General features: G+C 54.1%; 2 protein-coding genes across 2 annotated transcripts; one reads left to right on the plus strand and one right to left on the minus strand.

Annotated features, from left to right (window-relative positions):
* Positions 1-278: 278 nt before the first annotated feature.
* On the plus strand, positions 279-11,317 carry EMWEY_00006760 (hypothetical protein, conserved; the record flags this gene model as incomplete). Its single annotated transcript, XM_013478327.1, has 5 exons — positions 279-4,740; positions 4,987-5,107; positions 5,490-5,801; positions 6,099-10,680; positions 10,970-11,317. The coding sequence occupies 5 exons, from the start codon at positions 279-281 to the stop codon at positions 11,315-11,317; spliced, it is 9,825 nt and encodes a 3,274-aa protein (XP_013333781.1).
* A 1,268-nt stretch (positions 11,318-12,585) lies between these two features.
* On the minus strand, positions 12,586-18,410 carry EMWEY_00006770 (amiloride-sensitive amine oxidase, copper-containing, putative; the record flags this gene model as incomplete). Its single annotated transcript, XM_013478328.1, has 4 exons — positions 12,586-12,846; positions 13,093-13,251; positions 13,547-17,247; positions 17,630-18,410. 4 exons carry the CDS (start codon positions 18,408-18,410, stop codon positions 12,586-12,588), a joined length of 4,902 nt encoding a protein of 1,633 aa, XP_013333782.1.
* Between the last annotated feature and the right edge of the window lie 2,897 nt (positions 18,411-21,307).

A 21,307-nucleotide genomic window follows, 5' to 3' on the forward strand; every position in this document is an offset into this window, starting at 1 on the left:
TGTCTTTTCCTCCCCTATTTAATTCGTTCTTTTGATTTCATTTCACCTATTTCACTGATTAATTATTCTTTTCTCCTTCCCCCGTTACTGCATCAACAGCACCCTCCACAAGCAATGACCTCAGGAGGCCCTAGGGGGCCCCCTTCAGCGCCTTCGTTGCTGCGATTTATCTGAGAGCAGCGAACTGTCTTCTCTCTGACAAATACATTTTCGTCTGCTCATACTGAATTTGCTGCTGCTGTATCAGCAGCAGCTGCAACAGCCACGCCAGCAGCAATATGCTGCAAGAACCCGTAGGAGGAGCACCAGCTGGTGGTGCTGGAGCTGCGTACGCTGCTACTGCTGATGGCGGGCGTTGGAGCGGAGGCGGAAGCAGCAGCAGCAACAGCGTGTCGTCTCGTGTTGCTGCTCTGCTGGCTGCTGCTCGCCAGGGGCCCTTCTCTCCAGCTGCTAAGAAGGCTGTGAAGCTGCTAGAGGCACCCACCGCCTATGTACGCAGCAGCGGATTGCAGAAGCTGAAGCAACTGCTGCTGCAGAATGTACACCTCCCCAAAGAAAGGCAAGTCGCTCTCGAGCTGCTGCTACTCGCTTTAGAGCACGGGACCCTCTCGGGGGCTCCTGCACCAGCAGCTGCTCCTGAAGCTACTGTTGCTGTGGCTTTCAATGGGGAACAGCAGCTGCCCTGTGCAGCATTCCTTCAACCGCCTGCAGCAGCAGCAGGAGCCGTGCAGCCTGCAGCAGCAGCGGCAGTAACCGCAGCAGATGAACTGCTGCGCCGCACCTGTCGCAGCGAGGCCCTTGCCTGCCTCATAGACCTCATTGCAGAGGGGGCTTTAGGGGCGCAACAGGTTACGGACGCATTGCATGCACGTCTCGCTGCTGCACATAGCAGCAGAGCAGCGGGTGACAGCGCCAACAACGGCAACAACAACAGAGTTGAACAACTGCTGCCACCCAGCATGCAGCTGCTGCTGGTGCAGCGACTCGTTAACCTCGCGCTGCAAGATAAGTTGCTTCCGGTTGCACCGCAGCAGCAGAAACAGCAGCAGAAACAGCGGCAACAGAAGCAGCAGGTGAATCAGCAGCAGGTCGTGCGGCTGCAGCAAGCAACCGCAACAATCCGAGATGCAGTGGTGAGGTTGAGTCATTTCTGTCCTCACCTGTGCCTTGCTGCGGTAGAGGCCGTCTCCTCTGTCCTAGAGACCAACAGCAACAGCGTCGACAGCAGCAGTAACAGCAGAGGCAGCAGCAGCAGCATTCCTTTTTTGGCGTTCAGCGTCTTGCTGGAGCCTACGCTGCAGACGGCTTTGCAGCTGCTGCTAGGCTTCAGCAACAGCAGCAACAACAGCAGCAGCTGCTCCCTGTTGCCTATCGCAGTCAATCGGATGCTGAGTTGCGTTGATGTGCTGGGCAGGTTAGAAGTGCAGGCGAGTGTACACTATCTGCAACAGCAACAACGGCAGCAGCAACAGCAACAGCAGCAGCTGCTGCAGCAAGCGAGCACGAGGAGTGACAGGCTGCTGCACTTGGCTCTCTCTGTCTTAGTAAGAGTGAGGCATGTTGAGGAGTTGAGTTGTTGTCTGTCTGCTGCCTTGCGGACGACCGAACTCTCTGCTGCTGCACTCGCTGCACTGCAACAGCAAACCACAAAAAGCCACGGCGTCACCAACAGCAGCAGCGGGGGAACGCGTTCGTTGCTGCTGCAAGTGCAGGTGCAGCTGCAGCAAGCACGAGCAAGCCGCCTGCTGTGGGAATGCGCCTGCGGTCTGTACACTGCACGAGAGCAGCTGAAAGACCCCACACCTTTGTTACAGCAGCTGCTGGGCTGTCTCAGCCTCTTCTCTCCTTTAGAAATATCTATCCCTCCATGCAGCAGCAGCAGCGACAGCAGCACCACGGCCTGCAGGCTTTCAGTTGGCCTGTGGCGCGTTAGCTGCGCCTCGGTTGGCTGGCTGTTGTGGAGCTCAGCCGCAACAGAAGCCACTTCAGAGTCCTTGTTGCGGCTGCTGCTGCAGGCTACTGATCGATTGTTGCAGCTGCAGCCGCAGTTCGTCCCTTCCCCCAATAGCAGCAGCAACATTAGCAGCAGGTATTGCCGAGCTTGCCTCTACCGCGACCAGGCCCTCCGGCGTATTTGCTGTTTCTCCCCGTTGCTGCTGCTGCTGCTGCCGCTGGTAACGCAGCAGCAGCTTGCTGCTGGAGCTGGCAACTGCAGAACGGAGTTGAACGGCACACTGCAGCAAACATCTCGCAGGGCGCGTGCGGTGTTGTGTTCCGCAGCAGCAGCAGCAGCAGCAGCAGCGCAAGCCTTGTCCTCTTCAGACTCTGCAGGTGCAGCAGACAAACCACCAGCAAGGATATTAGCAGAAGCAGGAGGTGCTGCTGCTGATGCCGTTCCTTCCGACGTTCCGTGCAGCTGCAGCAGCAACGGCAGCAACTGCCGCAACAGCAGTGGCAGCAACAACAACTGCAGCAGTGGGTGCAGCTTGGAGGAGCTGTTTGGGGTGGAGGGTTTGATGCTGCAGAGCAGCGGCGCTGCGGCAGCGATGCCTCTCTCTGTCGCCTTGTGGGGTTTCCGTGTCTTAGACAGAGGAGCAGCAGAGCAGCTGCTGGGGCCAGCAGCACTTGCTCCAGCAGAAAGCAGGTCGCTTTTAGAAGCCCATCAACAGAAGCAGCAGCAGCAGCATGGGGCTGGCGCTGCCGCGGACTGCTACACTGGCGCAGGAGCAGCAGCAGGACAGAAGTGGATGCTTCTGCAGCAGCTACTGCGGAGGCAGCACACCGAGGAGCTTCAAAGCACGGCATTCCTTCTCTCGCTGCCGAGCGCGTTGCTGCATCAGGGGCCCTACTCATACTTACTCGCTTGCTGCTTCCTTGCAGAGTGTCTCGAGGATAGGCAGCAAGCGTTTGCTGCTCTAGCTGCTCTTGTTGCCGCTGCACCTGCTGCTGCACTTCAGTTGCTACCGGCACTCCACTTTGCTGCCCCAAGGCCCCCCACAGCCCCCGTCGTGCAAGCTCTCCTCAGGTGGAAGAGCCAGCAACAACAGCAGCAGCAGCAGCAAGAAGGTCCGTTGCTTCCAGATGAGTTCATCTTGTTTGATGGGGACGAGACATTGGCTGCCAAAGCTACCGCTCCTTCAAGACCATTACCGGCAACAGCAGAATTAGCAGCAGCAATAGCAGAGAGGAGGCAGCTTCTGCGCGGCCTGAGCTGTGTCTTTGCGCTATCTGTGCAGGCGCTCGCCTCTCTAGGCCTCCACAAGACAGCAGTGCTCCCTGTTTACAGAGCTCTAACTGATCTGCTGCCGCTGCACCAGCAGCAACATCAGCCGGTTGGATCCTTGAGTGTTGCGGAAGACGAATGGCTCGGCGCTTTCGCTGCCACCGGTGTTCCGCTTTGCGGGTGTTGCAGTGGATCTGGAGCATATGAAGGGGCAGGAATGAGGCGTTGGTGCAGCCGCTGCTGCTGCTGCAGACGCTGCTGCTGGTGCAGCAGCGACCCTTTGGGCGCCCTTGCCTGCTGCCTTCAGGCCGTTGCTGCGCAGCAGCTGGTGTCTATTAACGGAAGGTGGTTCCTTCTCATGCGGGGCCTCTCACGTCTCGCTGCTTTCGAAGAACTGCCATACTCAAAACTTGCTGCTGCCCCGGTTGCTGCTGGTACTGCTGCTGCTGGTTGTAGTGATGGTGCTGCCGCTGCAGCCGACACAGAACACAGCAAAGGAGAGGCAGAACGAGGGACTGGAGAAACTGCTGCTGCTGTGGTGTGGGCGCCGTTTGTTCTCCCTACGGCAGCGTCGCCCCTTCAGGAGCTGCTTTTGGCGTATTGTCTGCAGCAGCTGGAGGTGGTGTCACCTCGGGCCCTGCTGCAGTTCTTACCGGCAATGGAACAGCTGGTAGCGGGTTGCTGCAGCGGCGGGGTGCACCAACAACACCGAGAACAGCAGCAGCAGTGGTTGCGGGAGTACGCTTGTGGGTTGACGTTGAGTACCTTGGGCCGTCTTTGCATGCGCCGTTTCCTGGAAGCCCCGAAGATATTGAGGGTGCTGCGGCGGAAGGCCCCCTTTCTATTCAACACCTTGCATGCACCTGCTGCTGCTCTCGAGGGGCTTTCCCTAGTTCTCTATGCGCTCTCTCAGGATCTGGAGGAGCAGATCGACTACGAGCAGCAGCAGCAGCAACAGATGCGCCTGGAGGCTCCGCAGCAGCAGCAGCAGCAGACAGAGAGCGGGCTGCCTGCAGCTTTGGAGACGCAGGTGCAGGAGCAGCTACTGCTGCTGCAGGAGGTGTCGGAGTCAGGCTCTCCCTTTGCTCGTTGCGTGGCTCTTCAGTCTGCGTCCCTCATCTTAGGTCCGCTGTACGAAGCAGCAGCAGCAGCAGCAGCAGGGGGCGTCCTACGGGTCCCTGCAGGAGCAGCGCATGCAGTGCGTTTTGCATGCAGCGAAGGCATTGAAGGCGCTGTGCTGCATCTGCCGCTTCGCCCTCTGGAGGTACGAGGTGCTGCATGTCTTCTTGCTGCGGCAATGAGCAGAGAGCGCATCATCAGAGGAGGCTCCGGTGCCCCAACCGCCGCCGATCTATTGCAACAGCAGCAGCAGCACAGACTCGGAGATATCCTTGCCAGAAAAGCCTCTGCTACTGTTGCTGACACTGGAGCAGAAGCTCACAGCGAGCGCGCGCTGCTGCGCCTACTGCTGTTCGCCGGACCCAAAGCAGCAGGGGGCAACCACAGCGAAGCAAGGGGTACGCAGCGCGCTGCAGCTTCTGCTTCTGCTGGTGCTCTTGTGGTTGTTGCTGCTGATACGGTCTGCGTGCTGCCACTCTCCCCCTTCTGTGTGTGTCTGCTTGCGAAGGAGATCTGACACAAGCAGCCAAAGTAGCAGGACCAGCAACCACAGCATCCACATCAGCTACCGCAGGGGCCATGGCATTAGCTTCAGCAGTAGAGTGTGCTTGGTGTGTTAAGGCCGTCTTGTGTCTTGCGTGCAGAATTGAAGGAACTGCGTCTTTATACTCTGTTAGAAGTACGAGACATCGCAAGACAACTGTCCACAACTGAGCCGCTGCTGCTTTGCTTCCTTCCCAGCATTTGCGATTTCTTTTTGCAGCGGTGAGCTGTCTCTTCTGGGGCTATTCTGTCGTGTGTGTTTTGTTCGGTTTGCTTTGTTTGGCCCGGTTGGACAACTCACTTTTTTCTTTGTTCTTGTTTTTTTTTTGTGTTTTTATCTTTGCATATATGTATGTATATGCACGTACCTACATACACATATATACGCGTAACATACATATATGTTTGTGTATATCTATATAGAATGTATATACCTGCATCTGTGTTGCCTGTATATGTATATATGTATGACTGCCGTTTTCCCAATATATGTGTATATTTAGTGAAGACGACAGTCATACACTTGGAGGGTACGGGATGGCGGCTGCCAAATGAAAGAGATAGGCATATTGGGTGGCTGCCTGCGGTTTTCTGCTGCTTTCAGGTTTGTTGCGCTGCTACCTGCTGCTGTTGCGGCCGACGCGGAGTTGCTGCAGCTGGGGCTGCAGCTGCTGCAGCAGCTGGACTCGCTGCTTCCTCGCGCAGCAGCAGCAGCAGCAGCGGAGGAGCAGCAGCAGGAGGTTCTGACGAGCAGCAACAGCAGCAGCGGCATGTTTGGCATGCGAGTTGCAGAGGTGTCTCTGTATGCGAGCCTCCTCAGTGCTCTTGCAGCTCGCCAGGGAGCTTTGCTGCCTCATATCTCTTCCTTCTTCTTGCAGCGTCTTTCCCCATCAGCAGCGTCCCCCCCTCCCCCATGGTCAGTCGCCCATGGGTTGCGTTCATGTAGATCCCAGTTTCACCAAAAACCCTCACGCCACTCTCCCCTGCTTCATATGCCAACCCTGGACCCAGCATCCACGTGGTGTGATTAAGGGTTTAGTGTTTGGGGTAGCTCTTTGAGCCCCGAAGGGCACTCGACCGCCATTAGGCTTCGTGGTTTAGGGTTTAAGCGGTTAGGGTTTAGGTTGTATTGTGTGTGGAGTAGGATTTGTTGTGCCGTTTTGAGAGGGGCATGCTGTTGCTACTGCTGGTGCTTCTGCGTGCGAGTGTTCAGGCTGGGAAGTTGTTTGCTGCTGGCTTTTGCTCCCTTGCATGCAACCACTGCCGACATGTCAGAGTTGTGCCTTACAGCAGCAGAGACGCAGGAGGGAGCTGCGGTGTTTGCTGCGCTCCTTCGAGACCCCAACACAAGCGGGCAGGGCAGGGGTTCCCTTGCGGCCTCTACCCCAGCTGCTAGAGGAATGCAGCAGTGCCTCTGCGGGTCAGCAGCCAAAGCAGGCAACGACTTTCTTGCTGCTGCGCGGTGTGTCTTTCTTGCTGCTGACGCGCAGCGCCACAGTGGAGACCCTCTGCGACTTTCCGTCTGTCTCCAGGCCCTTAGCGCTGCCATAGGGGTCCCCGAGGCGCCTGCTGCCTCCCTGTATGCAGCAGCAGCTACCGCAGCCCATGGGGCTCATCCATCATCATCAGCAAGAACAGCAGCTACAGAAAAGCGGGACCTTGCGAAGCAGGAAGACAACGTTGAAGGCAAACGAGAGCCAAGTGAAGAGCAGGAGGACACAGCTATACAGCAGAGACAGAATCAGGGAGAAGCAGGAGAGGGAGAGGCTGACGTCACTGGAATCTCCTCAGATGTCTCTTCAGGTGTAACTGCAGCGTTAGGTGTCGCAGTGGCAGTAGTTTCCCGTGTGACGCATTTGGAGACACCCGATCCTTCTGCGTTGTATCCTCAGCTGTTGCAGCTGTACAGACAGCTGGAGGGTGCGCTGCTGGTGAGCGGTGGCAGCGGTCACATCGGGCCCCAGTGGAACGCCCTGCTGGGATTGGGCTCGCTGCTGCCTGTTGTCTTGGAGGCAGGGTTGCTGTCTCTTGATGAGGCGTTGTTCTTTTTGCAACGACTAGAAGAGCGACTGCAGGAGGGCCTCCCTGATATTTCTTCTTTGGGATTTACAGGGCTGGCCCACCTCACGCACTCCATGCTGCCTCTGCTGCTGTTGCTGCTGCATAAACAGCAGCAGCAGCAGCAACAACAACAACAACAACAACAACAACAACAAGAACAACAACAACAACAACAACAACAAGAACAACAAAAACAACAACAACAACAACAACAACAACGACAACAACAACAACAACAACAGCAACAACAACAACAACAACAACATGGTGAGCAGCAGATTCGCCTCCAACGCTCACAGCAGCAGGTGGCAGAGCTGCAGCGGCTGCTGTTGCAGTTTGAACGCGTCGTCAGCCGCATGGTAGCATCAAGTGCAGTGGGGGCGGTAGGGAAGCTCGCTAGGGCTTTTGCTGCTGCAGCACTCATGGGGGTCCCCCTTTTTCTGCTGCCGCCAACACATGCTGCAGCTGCGCAGCGCAGTGCCGGGGCCTCATGCCTCATTTCTGTCTCCTTCGCCTTAAGGCACCCAGACGCAGATAGCCGTGTACAGCAGCAGGAGCAACAGCAGCAGCCAGCGCGGCGCGCACAAGGCAAGCAGCAGCACCAGCAGCAAGACGCGTCCAGTGATGCCTTGGAGCGGTTGATTGATTGGTTGTATGTCCGCAGCGGCAGCGGCTCTGTTGTGTCCTTTGGAGGGTCGCAATCAGGGCGCGCATTGCAGCAAAGGGCCCCCGATATTGCAGCAAGTCTTGTATTGAGTCTGGTATATATACATCTCACTAGCCACACACCAGAGGGATCCCTCGCCAGCCTTCCTGAAAAAAGTTTGACGCGAATGGCGCTGCAGCACCTGCTGCAGGTACGCGAGGGACAGCAACTGCTCCTGCCCGACGGGCACCTTGAGCTGCAGCTGCAACAGCATCTGCAACAACACCAGCAGCAAGAGCGTGCGCAGCAGTCTCCTTTGGGCCATCTGGGATTGAGGAGCGGCGCATCGCCTCCTCTCCACCTGTGCCCGCCGCATTCCCTAAACGAACAGCAACAGCAGAAGCAAGATCAGCAACAACAACAGCAGCAGGAGCATTCTGATTTGCAGGAGGCTGAGCCTGAGTGCTGTGTGTTAGGAGCGCAGCAGGACTTTGTTGAAAATATCTCTTGTGTTAGTCTTCTTGGTGGCCAAAGGGCTCCCAGAGAAGGAGGGGGCCCCTCGACATCTCTTCCAGTTCTATATTGCGCCTGTCTCCTTGAGGCACTTGCTTACAGGGATCTCCCTGCCTTTTCAGAGATGCAGACAAGCCGCCGCTTGGCGGTCTTGTTTGCTCGCGCATTAGAGACGTCCAGGGAGATCTTTCTTCAACTCTCTGCTGCGAAGGCTAGCTACAAGCAGCAGCTAACCAATGCTGCTGCTGGTTTTGCAGATGATGTAGGCTCTGTTCGTGAAGGGGAGACGAAGAAGGCGGGCGCACATGGGCAGACGGAAGAGCTGATGCAGCAACAGCATCAGTTGCAAAAGAGGCTGCTGCGGCAGCTACAGGCCTGTTCTGCCCTGCAGCTGGGAGTTTTGCGGTTTTGCTGCAGACACTGCGACCGCCTGCCGCAGCTGGCGGCGCTGGTCGTGGGGTTTGCCCACGCGGGCTTTGGCCTATCTGCTGCTGCTGCGCGGCGCCAGCAGCAGCAGCAAGTGCAGCAGCAACGTCAATTCACTGCAGCAATGGTCTGTTATTTCTTTGCGTTGCTGCCTTCTGCAGCAGGGGCTCTGAGTCCTCGAGACCTCTCATCGCTGCTGGGGGCCGTCTTGCTGCGGGGCCTTCTGCCGCCCTCGCAGGAGCCGCTACTGTGGTGCTGTGCCCTGCATGCACTTCGCCGAATATTTGAATGCGTGCGACGAAGCGTGTGCTGCAGCGGCAGGGAGACGCAACAGCGCAAACGCTGGGAACTGCAGCAACAGCAGCAGCAACAGCAGCAGCAGCAGCAGCAGAAGCGCAGTCGGTTCTCGCTCGTTGAAAGCGAGGTGCCTTCTTATATTTTCCCCTCAGTCTCTTACAAACTCCGATTTTTTAAAGAACTGCAGCAGCTCATGCTGCTGTGGGTGTTGCCCCTACTGTCAGACACAGCAGCACTTAGCGGCGCTCAGCCAGTATCAGGAGGTCCCGGTGGAGGATGGCAACCGTTTTCTTCTGCAGAGGCAGAAGAGTCAATAACGGCATCAGAAGGTACTGCTGTTGCTGCCGCCGCAGCTGCCGCTCGACGTGTGCCGTTTGCTGTATGGGGCACAGCAGCAGAAACTCTGGGGGCTTTTCTGCTGCTGCGCCGGGACTGCGTGCGCATGCAAGAGGCCCTCAACGAAGAAGACGCTCTCTCCTTGCCAACGGCAGAGCTACAGGCTCAGCGGCAGAGGCAGCTGCAGCAGCAGCAGCATCAGGAAGATATCGACCTCATGCAGCAGCTGGCTAGAATGCCTGCATACGTGGTGGTCTACTTGGTGCTCGCCGGGGTTGCCCCTCTCGGACTTCTGCACCAGAAGCGGCGAATGCTGCTTGCAGAAGACGAACCAACAACAGCAACAGCAAGAACAACAGCAGCATCAGCAGCAGCGCCTGACAACGATAAGGAGACAGCGGCAGGTCATTTGGCTGCTGAAGTGGCGGCCTTCTCTCAAGCTTGTATATGGCTTCCCCTCAAAGTTCAGGTGGAAACACTCGAGGCGTTCGCATGCAGCTGCAACAGCAGCAGCAACCTGCCTGGAATGCGAGTGTCTGCTTCGCGTTCTTTTTTGGGCTTCGTGACCCTCGCTGCATGCATGGTTGCCCCTGACAGGGCCGCCCTGCTGCTGCCTCGTCTCGCAGAGACAGACCGTTTTATGATGCCGTGCTACTCGGAGACAGATAGCAGCAATAGCAGCAAGGGGGAGAACTGCCGCACTAATACAAGTAGCAGCAGTAGCGGGTTTGCTTGCAATCCCGAAGAGCGGTCTTCACCAGCTGATGCGCAGCTCCAGTGCAGCTGCCAAGGCCTTCAGTGCAGTAGCAGCCGCAGCGGTAGCACTATCTCCCTCTCGTCTTCTGCGAATCAGTCTCTGTCGCTGTCTCTTTGTGGGGAACTGGCTGCCTTCCCTGGGGCCTGCTTCGACGCTGTCGAGCGCGAGGACTCACTCTATGCTGCTGCAGCGGAGCCAAGGTACCTTTACACCTCACAGCATGGCATAAAACACATCCTTGCGCTACACCACCGCTGGCTTTGCTTCGCAGCCCGTTACAGCAGCAGCAGCAGGAGTGGTGGTGGTGACGGTTCTGTTGGAGGTGGCAGCAGCAGCAGCGACGTGCATGAATGTTGTTGCTGCTCGCCTAGTTGCAGCTGGGGAAGGCAACAGCCACTACTGCAGCTGGTAGTTGGTACTGCAGGCGGCGGTGCAGTAGCAGCAGATGCTTCGTTAATTCCTTGTATGCAGCCGCTGCTGCTGTTGCATGCAGCCTACACGGGGGCCCGCGGTTTTTATTGTTTGAGCTTTTCTCCGAATCTATTTTACCTGTCCTCTCTGCGCCCTCGCACCATTGAAGAGATAAGCATCTCGTTTTCAACCGCAGGCAAGGCCCCTCCCGCATCTCCTGCAGCAGCAGCTGATGGTTCTGCTGCTACTGGTGCTGTTGGAGGCCAGCGGCAGCAGCGCCCCCAAAGCCGCCCCCCCGGGCAGCGAGACTTTTGCAGCTTTTTCAACGACCTCGCGAGGCAAGTTGAAGTAAATGAACGACTCGAGAAGAAAACCATCTATGGAGAGCAATGCCACGAGGAGTTCCTTTTAGAACGAAGGGACAACTTGTTGCAGCAGGCTCACCTGCCGTCGCATCTACTGCTTCAGACCCGCCCTCTTCTACACAGCAGCACCACTGACAGCTGCTGCTGGAGTAACAGGTGCTTTACTCAGAGGAGCAGCACCAACAGCAGCAACGGAACCACTGCTGAGATGCTGCTCGCTGCAACGGAAGCCATGGCGCCGTCTGTAGTGCGCCTGCTGTATGAGGAAGCAGAACGGCGCAAGAACAGCAGCAACAGCAGCAGCAGCTTGTTTGGAGCAGAACAGACCCACGACAGCAGTGCAGACAGACCCCACCAATCTCTACATGAACGCATTCGAGTTCTTGCAGGCCGACTACAGCGACTTTTGGCGGATGCTCAAGTTGCCAGAGAAGCAGCAACTTGGAGTGTTCCTTGAAGTGTTTGAAGATGATCACACGGAATCTGCTGCAGCACTGACAGAAGGGAAAACAGCAGCAACAGCAATAGAAGCAGGCACGATTGAAGCGGCAGCAATAGGACCACCAACAGGAGCACCTGCAGCAGCAGCTTTAGCAACAGCAGCTAAAGCAGCAATATAAGGAGCTGCATGTCATTGTTCCAGACAGCAGCCGGAGTCCTGCGGGCTCTTTGTTCCATTAGACCCGAATTTTCGAGACTATTTGAATCCTCCTTATTTTTTATTCAATAGGTTCTGCGACAATTTGTCTAACAGCAAGCCCAAAACGCCAAACCCTAGCTGCAAACCGGTCAAACTGCGAGCCGCCTCCTTCGCAAGGCTGGTGTGCTTCGTAACTTGCAAACATGTCTATACTGTGCTATATGCATATGCACTCGAAGCCATTTAACAATATATCCGTGTATATATGCACCCTATCTGTGCGCAGGTAGCCTCTAGGGTACTAGTGTATATGTGTTGCCTGTTGCAGCTCTTGCTGCGTACCTACTAGCGCTTCTTCCCCAGTGCATACATCCAACTGCCTGCCTGCGCTTATGATTTGCACTGTTCTGGGGCATATATGGTCCACCCATCTCCGACACAAATGTTAAACCTATGAAGGTCGGAAGTTCAGTTCTGTCGCTGCAGCTGCTGCTACGGCTGTCGCTGCATGCTGCAGCAGCCACAAATACACTGGCAAAAGGAGCTGCTGACTGCCTGTTGTCAGCAGTTGGTATTACCAAAGAAATCCTCTGCCTCAAGAAACCTACAGGGTCTCCAGTGCTGTGATCCCTTAGCTAAGGGCTGCACCACGTCGTCGTCTTTTGAAGCACATTCTCAATTGATGGATCTACAGAAGCATGTGCACACTTCTATAAATAGATGTACAAGTATACATGATTGTGTATGTGCATACATATGCATACTGTCCACAGGCATATATGTATACATACAATTATACACACATAAATGTACAGACCATGAACCATATTTTATACATCTGTTCGCAAGCACTCAGGTACATAGCATAGGTGCTTGCGTGATTATGAAACCTTCTGTGGAAAATATATCCATGCCCAATGCACATGGCGGCATAGACGCATCGCATGCATAAACAGAAACATGCATGGATATATCTATTAAATGACATATGTGTGTTAATATCTCTGAGTACTGAAATTCTGGTCGACCTATGTAGCAATATTTCTGTCTCTTGGAGACAGCAACTGCCCCCGCAGGCATCCTGCCTGGAAGTTTATATACCTGTAGTTGAGTTGGTTTTTGCGCCTGTTGCTCCTTCATGATTTAGTGCCGTCAGTTGGGTGCACTGTTGTAGGTGCATGCGTGTGCAGTGTTGACACTGCATAGGTGTTGTTGATATTTAGGCGTGCATGGGCGTATTCTCTCGGGTTAACTATCTGCGCTGTCAGCCCCGTATTTGGGTGTTTCCTGTCGGATGAGGGCACAGGTACCGGGATCTTGAACGGCTCCTCCTATTGCATTGTGCAAGTCCATGCTCATATCTTCCATATAGTAGTTGTGTGGCTTTACTAGCCAGCCTAAGGTGTTCCCTTGTGCAAGCGTTAAAGGCATGTCTTCAACCACTGGGATGTGCCACACAGCACTCGATATCCAAGTCACCAGATCCGCCTTTCTTATGCTTTCGTTGTTCTGCTCACAACCACAAACCAGACTATCACTCGTACACTCGTGTACTGACTACAGCCCCTTCCATATTTGCTGCTTGAAGCCAATCGATAAAAGTGCAAATAGTGGACGTGCTGACAACAGCTGCAGGCAACCACGGGGCAGTAGGCGTAAGCGAGCGGTGACTATCGCCATCACCAGCAGGAGGCGCAAGCTAGGTTGTTGGCGTTGGCATGCTGCTGCTTCAAAGGTGTGGGGTGTCTCCTTTACCCTTAAATAACGGTCGAGAGACACCGCGGGCTTCAATGCATATTTATTATCACGGGGCAGAGTAGCCTCTGTCTCGTCAGGGTGGCGAACAGTTGTTGCCACGCGGTACTTTGCCCACGCACAAGGCCCCGTGTACAGCTCAAACTTCGGATTCGGAATCTGAAGCAACCACAGAGGTAGGAACAGCAGCAGCAGAAGATCTGTTGACAAAACCTTTTCTACTCCGGCAGGATTCCGAATCGCGCACGGCAAGCAGTACCTGTAAGCGTATTGGGCTTTTGTCTGTGTGCGATCTACTCATCAATATATTATTCCTCCAATCCATCCAGCATGAAACAGCAGCAGCAGCAGCACCAGAAGCATCGTCATCATCAGCAGCAGCAGCAGCAGCTCAGCCAGCAGCCATTGCTTCAGCAGGGCATGGTTTTACTGCAACTGTGGGGTAGGGGATGACAGTCATTCCTCCAACATTTCCGTAGACGTTGTGGTCTTCATTAACAACTGTGTAGTGTATGGGTCGTGTGCTGTTGTAGGCAATGTAGCCATCAAGTTCTTTCTCCCCGATCCATTGGTCGAGCTTGATTGCACCAGGTCTTGCTGTGTCGTGCACGATTTCGCTGAAGACGACGGAGTTGCTGGTGTAGTCTGGCGTCAAGTCAAAGTCGACCTTCCACACTGCGAGGTGCCCGTGCAACGCTCCCATTCTCATCGAGCCGCTGACTTGGGTGCCGTGTCTGCGTTGTCTTGCAGAGTACCACGGGACCTCAACGCCTGCATAAAGCTCTCCAGTGAAGGAGACAGAGGCTTCGAACCAGCCGCTGACGTGGAAGTAGTAGTCGGTGATGTAGTCGTAGTTGCTAACGGTGATCATATGTCGCAGCACCAACGCTAGGTGTGGGGCGCCGTCTCTTAGCGTGCCGCTCTTCCAATGGGCTCTGAGTGGCCTTGCGAAGTCTTTTTCAAAGATACAGAGAGAGCCGCCATTGAATAGTAGCTGTCCGGTTTTAGAGCACTCGATGCCGGGGTGGAGTCGACGGGAAGCTGAGCCTAAGCCACCGTACCACGAGTCAATGAAGTACCAATTTCTTTCCGCAACCGAGTAGTGGGCCAGAGCTTCCATCATACCCATTTCGAAAACTAGACGCTGCCCCTGAAAGCGGATGTCCCACAGCCGCAACGCAGTGTCGCGGTCCATGTTTATAACGAACTCCCACCCTGCGTAGCTGATGGTGTATGACTCCTTTCCTGGCGACTGCTTGATGGTGTAGCGCCTCCCTTGAGGCTCGATGTGTTCAGGAGCCGCTCGATACTCCAAGCCGCCACGCCCCTCTGGGTTGGGAGCTAGCCAAGTGGGAGCAAGACGTCGAAGCGCCGCTTGCCGGTCCCTCCGTTGACGCTGCTGCTGCTGCTGCTGCTGGTTTTGCTGCTCCAGCAGCCGCTGCTGAAATATTGCCGGAGTTACCTTTTCGAAACTCGCGTCCGTCTTGTACGCCTCCACAAGCTCCCGCAATGTCGAGAACCCCTGTCCGTTGTACCAGTAGCCCTTTACCTTGTCGAGTTTAAACGTTAGCTCCTCCCTCTCCTCCTGCTGCCGCAGTGTCTGCGCATCGACCCCTTCAGGCGCCGGCAGCAAGAAGTAGAATGGAATGTTATCCCCATTGGGGGTCCTCAAGCCGGCCCAGATAGTGGTGATCTTCTTATCTTCTCCTTCTTCGTACAGCATGGGACCAAACTCCAGACAGCCGCCGTTGTGCTGGTCGTGGGGCTTTTTGTGTTCAAACTGGCACTTGGCTTTGCCGAAGCCGAACCCAAACGACTCCTGTAGAAGATCAGAAAGCTGCTCCTCCTCTTCCTCAGCTAAAAGCCGCCTCCCGAAGACGCCCTGGGGGTTATAGCCGCCGCAGTCGGTAGGCACCACGACTCCAATAGGTTCCAGCGTCATCTGATCAACACTCCTCACGTCTAGGGGCCCCACTTTATACTGCCGATAGGCCCCTTCTCTTTCCACGCAAGTACCCACTCGGGCGCGTGCATAACGTCTGGGGGCGGGGGCCCCCTTGTCGAGGTGGTTGATGATCTTGGGCTTGTCAATGAAGAGGTTAATGCGATACACCCCCTCGATGTTCAAATGCCGTTGTCTCGCCATGAACTCGCGCACCATGAACTCTTCTGAGGAGGTGAGGGGGTCGAACAAAGTGGGCTTTTCGGCTTGCTCCAGATCTGGAGGCTCCACAGGCATATCGCAGAAGCGGCCAAAGGACGTCACCTCTAGAGCCTTCGCCCACATCTGCGCATCGGTCATCTCCGCACTGCCACCTCTGGAAGATGCGAAGCAATAAATGGTGTAGCGTGTGTTGGGGGGAACCCCTCGAATCTCCAGCTCTGCCTTCAAGCCACCTTCTTCGATTTCGGCTGTGGCACCAACGCGGCGGACTTCCTCTCTGCTGGGGAAGGCGCTGCCTGCCATCGCCGCTCCGCACCAGACTTTTGCGGGGGTGTCTGTTTGAACTGTGACTCGAAACCCCTTCTGAAACGCCTTGTACGAGGCAATGGAGAGCTCTGGAACCTTGCTCTTGGTCGCCACAGCGAACGAAGCGTCCTGCACCTGCTGCAGGCTAATGCTGTTGCCTTTAGGCATCGCGGTGTCCTGAGCAAGGCAGTAGATGGTGTATTCTGTGTCTGGGCTAAGCCCTGTGACTTCGAGAGGCCGCAACGTTCCCTCCTGACCCTCAAGGATTTGCACCTTGTTGCCTTTCTTCAGCTCCTCCACAGACGGCACCTCCCCGTCCGCTGCTGCTTCCTTCTTTGCATCTCGCGCCAGACACCACACGGTCGCAGGCTCGTCCGTAGCTACCCTCACCACCACTTCGTTCAAATGCGATTCCGATCCCTGGATAGATAGCTGGGGAGGCGTGCTGTCGGTGGTAACAGCCATTCGCGAAGCAGCTACTTGTGCATCGTCCATGATCTGATGGTGGCGCCCTCCTGGGGCTGTTGTATGGTCGCGTAGCGCAGCGGTGGAAGCTTCAGCGTAGCAATAGACGTTATACGTTGTGTTGGGCATGACAACACGTCTGCTGTTGGGTTTGTTGGCAATTTCCATGCGCAGGACTTCGCCTGCGTGACTGGTAGGGTTTTGGGATCGGATCCCGTAGCGCTTGAGGATCTCAACGGTGGGAGGGGGCGTGCCGGACTGTGCAGCCCCACACCAGACGTGCATGTGGGGCTCGGCTACTTGAACTTGAAATCCGATACGATCTTCGGAGCCTTCGACTCGCTGGAGCTGAACGAGCCCGATATTGAGTTTGTACTTCTTCTCAGCTCCGTCAAAGTCCTCTCCGAAGGTCAGGTGATCTCCAAAGAAGCGGAATTCAAGGCGGGATCGATCCCATCCATCTCCATAGGCGTCACGTAGGACGACGGTGTAGCTACCGTAGCGGGGTACGCAGCAAGGAACCCAGCGGCCTTGCATGCTACTAAGAGAGTATCCTTTACCTGCGCACGAGACAGCTCCTTCAACGAACCACTGCTTGTCTTCTGCATATTTCCCCGTCGTCAGGCGGACTTCTCCGCAAATGAACTCTTGCTGCATCACGTCTCGGGCGATTTGCTCGGGGCACTTCCCAGAGACAATACGGAGGTCGTCAATTGCAATATCTCCCTTTTCACCGAACCCTGCGAGCGCTTCTATCACCAGCTGCTGCGCTGTATGTCCATCAGAAGTGAACTCAAAACCTGCCTCAAGCCAGTCGTCGCCGTGATCTCCAACTCGCAAGAGGTACGGCTTGCCCCAGTCTCCCAGCGTCTCTGCATCTCCCTCCAGATAACGCATATACACCCTCAGCGAGTTTACGTCTTCGCCGTACATGTGATACCACAGGCGCAGGCAGTACAACCCCTTTGGGTATATCTGTGCTGCAGCAAGCAGAGCTGCGCTTTCACCCAGCATATAGCCGGGAGAATCCATATACAAGTAATGGCCACGTCTCCTTTGCCTCCTCCCATAAGTGTGGTCGAAAGAAGGGCCCGTCCCGGCTGTCTCAGTTGCGCCCGAATGCCGTCGCCACTCCAAACTCAGACGGGGATCCACCACAAATGACATCAAACCGCACATGCCCTCCTCAAAGTCGCAATTCATCATCTCGTCTCGAATCGCTAATCACATACACATACACATACACATACACATACACATACACATACACATACACATACACATACACATACACACACACATACACATACACATACACATACACATACACATACACATACACATACACATACACATACACATACACATACACCACGCATGCGCTGGCACTGCCCCAAGGGAGACTTGCCCCATGCGTGGACGCACGCGAATCTCGTAGCCGGCTTCAATATGCGCGAGCTCAATTCTGTCGGTATCCATGCAGAATTAAACTCAATAAGGTTTGTTTGACACATTTAGACCATTTGCAACGTATGCCCAAGAAGATATACATCCCGGAAAAAGGGAACGAGGAAAAGCAAGAAATGTGTGTGCCGGACTCACAGACGACTCCCGCTCTATAGTGGTAATCTCTCGCTGCAGGTATCTCTCCTCGGGTAGCCAAGAAGGGGGAATAGCAGAGCGTAAAGGTGTCTCCTTGTACGGGGCCTAGCTCAAACACGGGGAGTTCGGTAATGGTTCTTTGAGGGCGGATTTGAAAGTTAAATGTTGCTGCTGCAGAGCTGCTAATGTGCCTGTTGCTAGTTATAATCTGCGCGCTGCGCAGAGAAGAAGGGGGGCACTCTTGCTTCCCTTTTAGCACCGCAATGGACTCTTCTGCTTGCAAGCCAAAGCCAGGGACAACGACACTGCAGGGCCGGCTGGCGCGGCATGCATACTGCTGTGCCTGCACAGGCGACACCTCCAGCAGCGCAGGTGATCCCGCTCCCTCGGGAGACGTATCCAGCAGAAACGCTCTCTTTCCACCTCCTGTGGGGCAACTGCTGCGGTCGGACATCTCTGCAGGCTCCTGCTCGCTGTCGGTGTACACATAAGTTTTACATTCTTGGGGCGCTAAGCGGCGGGGTCGCATCAACGCGTTGTTATCCCAAGCGCTGCTGCGAGGAGAGACACCTTCGGCTGCTGCACCTGCTGCTCCTTTACCTGCTGCCACTCCACCTGCTGCCCCTGTACTAGCTGCCCGTGTACCTGCTGCGTCTGTCGCCGCAGCAACAGCAGATGCCAAAAGGAGATAGTTTAGAAACGACACAAGAGATAACATTGCGCACAGCAGAACCGGCTGAAGCCGAATGCGGACAGCGAAAACCGCTATAGTCCCCCCCATTGTGGACGCTGCTGATCAGCACGCAAAAGGAGACAGATAGAAGATTAGTGTAGCAGATTGTGGGGGAGGGGGGGGGGGAAGAAGAGAAAAACAGTACACCCGTCCAGGTCTTTTCTAGTTTGCTGTGCTGCACAAAAAAGTTAAGCAGGATGATATCGGCACACAGAGTTCACAAAGTATAGAAGCCACTGCTGCTGCTGCCTCTCCTGTTGATACTGTTACTGTTGCTGTAGCTGTTGCTGTTTCTACTGCTCATCCCCCGAACTCAAAGGTGCGCTGTGCTCCTTTTCAGCAGACACGAAGCGGATATTAACACCTTCCTCAATACCTGCAAAAGAACACATACAACGAACCAAACACAAGGTGGAACACAGGCATATACACGTGGTTTGAGGTACGTTGTTACAATGTCCTAGCTACAAGCATGAGACTACTACTGAATGGAATTGTATATTAGCGGCTGTTATTGCACAGGCGGGGGAGGGAACCCCACAGCCAAGCGCGTCAACAGAATAGTGCAGCATCACAGAAGCAGATAAACGCACGAAGTTAGATGATAATACAACATGAAATAATCAAAAGGATTGTGGTGTGTTCTTCATTTCGATTATATGTTACCTGGGAGTCGTGGGAGGTGACCCCCCTCTCGCCGACAGGCGAGGCCGCATGTGTATCGGCGTTGTTGCGTTTCTGAAGGGGGTGTCCTACGCACCGTTGTACATTTAAATGCAAAACAAAACCAAATGAAAAGTAAAAATTGGAAAGTAAATGATAAATTTAGCTGCGAAAGGAGACAGGCAGCAGCAGCTGCTGCAGCAGTAGCGACAGCAGCTGTGCCTGAGAAGCGTGCGATAGGTAAGGGAGTCGAAATTCTCGCCTCCTTTATGCCGTCTTGTCAAAATAATTTTCTAATACATTTGTTTTTCTGCAGTTAAGTGATTTGTGCATTCGTTTGAATGCTTCTTTAGTAAAAACAGCGAAGAGTTCCAACCCCCCGAACCTCTCGAGCAGCAGGCTGCTCACGCAGTGGGCGAATGCTGCAGGAAACCCAGCTAGTTACCACTACAAAATTCGTTCCATGAAGTGTTAAAATTTAATAAGAAATTTTAAATCACTCAAAGAGGGTTTATGCGTATAGTTCTTTGGTTCTAAGCTGAGCAAGTCGACGACTGCATGCCACAATAGATGGAACGTCCTCAACCCATTGCTAGTGCTGCTATAGCAGAAAAAGGGAACAGAAAATAAACACTAGTAGGTAGATTACCTCTAATAGGGAAGTACTGCAACTGAACAACAAGTAACTCACCGGGGCACAGATTCAAAAACGTATATATCAAAGAGAACTGTCGGCAGCGCCCCTCTAGTAGTTGTTCACCGAGACCCTTGTGTTGAATAGGTGCTAAACCGTAAACCCTAAGTATGCTCAGTGGACGCCATTCCACTCCCGTGAAGTATTCCCCCTCGTCTCACTCCGCTACTCTAGAGGGTGGTCCCTACGTAAGCCCTATCGTCCGACCCTTGCATGCATATGCTAAACCCTAAACCCTGGACCCTAAACCACAAACCTCTGGCTATAAACCCTTAATGTATTGGTAAGGAGGAGGAAAAACTTTCTGTGCAACGGATTTACCACCTAAATACACAGCAGTTTCAATGCACTGTTGCAAGAAACCGGGGCTCCAATGCCTGCTGCCAGGAATTCACCATAATTACATGTATTAAAAAGAGAATAAAATTAATTGTAATGGATGCAAGACTAAGACCATTAATATGTAGTAACACAATATTGACGACTATACAATAGTAGGAGCATTTATGGCTGCTGCTATCCTTATTATCGCTCACATGAGCAGCAGAAAGAAAATAGGTGTCTGTACAGATCGGCAGTTGCAGTTTAATGGCCTCTAAATACCCCACAGCCTCAAACCCCACAGCAAAACGCGTGCAAACAAACTCTGCTCGAAGTTCAACTAAGAAAGGGAACAGCGCCGCCGTGAGGCCGCACACCCTCAACCCTAAGTCTTAAGCTCTAAACTCCCGTCTCTAAACCCTAAACTCCGCAGGGTTGAGGGAGAGTAGGATTGAGCGGCCGTGAGGTTCCAGGCACTACGTTTATGGGCCCCTTTTAGGGTTTGGCGTCTGTACGATCGATTGCCTAGGATTTGGGGTTACATTTTAAAGCTACGGGCTTAGGGTTTGGGGAGCAAGGCAACAACAAAGTAAGCCCTTGCCACCTTCTGCGCTTTTAACAAGAACAACTGCTGAAGCGTTGAGAGGCTGACCGCAGGTCTGCAGCTGCAAACACAAAGAGATGCGAGGAATAGATACACGTACGAGATTACACGACATATCTTCTGCATTGGCATTCGTGCTAGACCCAAATAACAATTAAAAAGGAAGAAAAAGCTTAAAAACTGCCAGGAAAAGGAGAAAAGAGAATACGAAAGACAGAACAACCCTGGGTGAGCAAACACACAACTAAAGGGAGGATAACCAAAAAGGCAACAAACCGTAAATCCAAAAGGGCTAAGGAGGAGAAAAGCGGCGAAAAACCAAAATGACTTTAATACAATTGGCAATAAGCAAAAGCAATACACAACAAAATGCTTACCGCCAAGTCTATGCCGATCTTCAGAAGTATTGCTTTGGGGGGCTCCAGCAGCAGCTTGCGCCTCTCTGATGTCACACGCGAAAAACGCATTTCCTTTATATGAGCAAAACAATACGTTTTTGCAGAAATAAAAGAAGAACAAAGGAAACAAAAGGCAATGACTGCCACGTCTTGTACAACGGGAAACACAAACAAACACTCAAAAACAGCCACCACTTTTTCATCTAAAATAAAATAACAAATAAAATAACAGACAATCGTCGTCCCCCCCCCCCCCCCCCCCCCC

Source organism: Eimeria maxima, genomic scaffold (genome assembly GCF_000499605.1).
Source record: "Eimeria maxima Weybridge genomic scaffold, Emw_scaff39, whole genome shotgun sequence".
In the NCBI taxonomy this organism is placed as follows: domain Eukaryota; phylum Apicomplexa; class Conoidasida; order Eucoccidiorida; family Eimeriidae; genus Eimeria; species Eimeria maxima.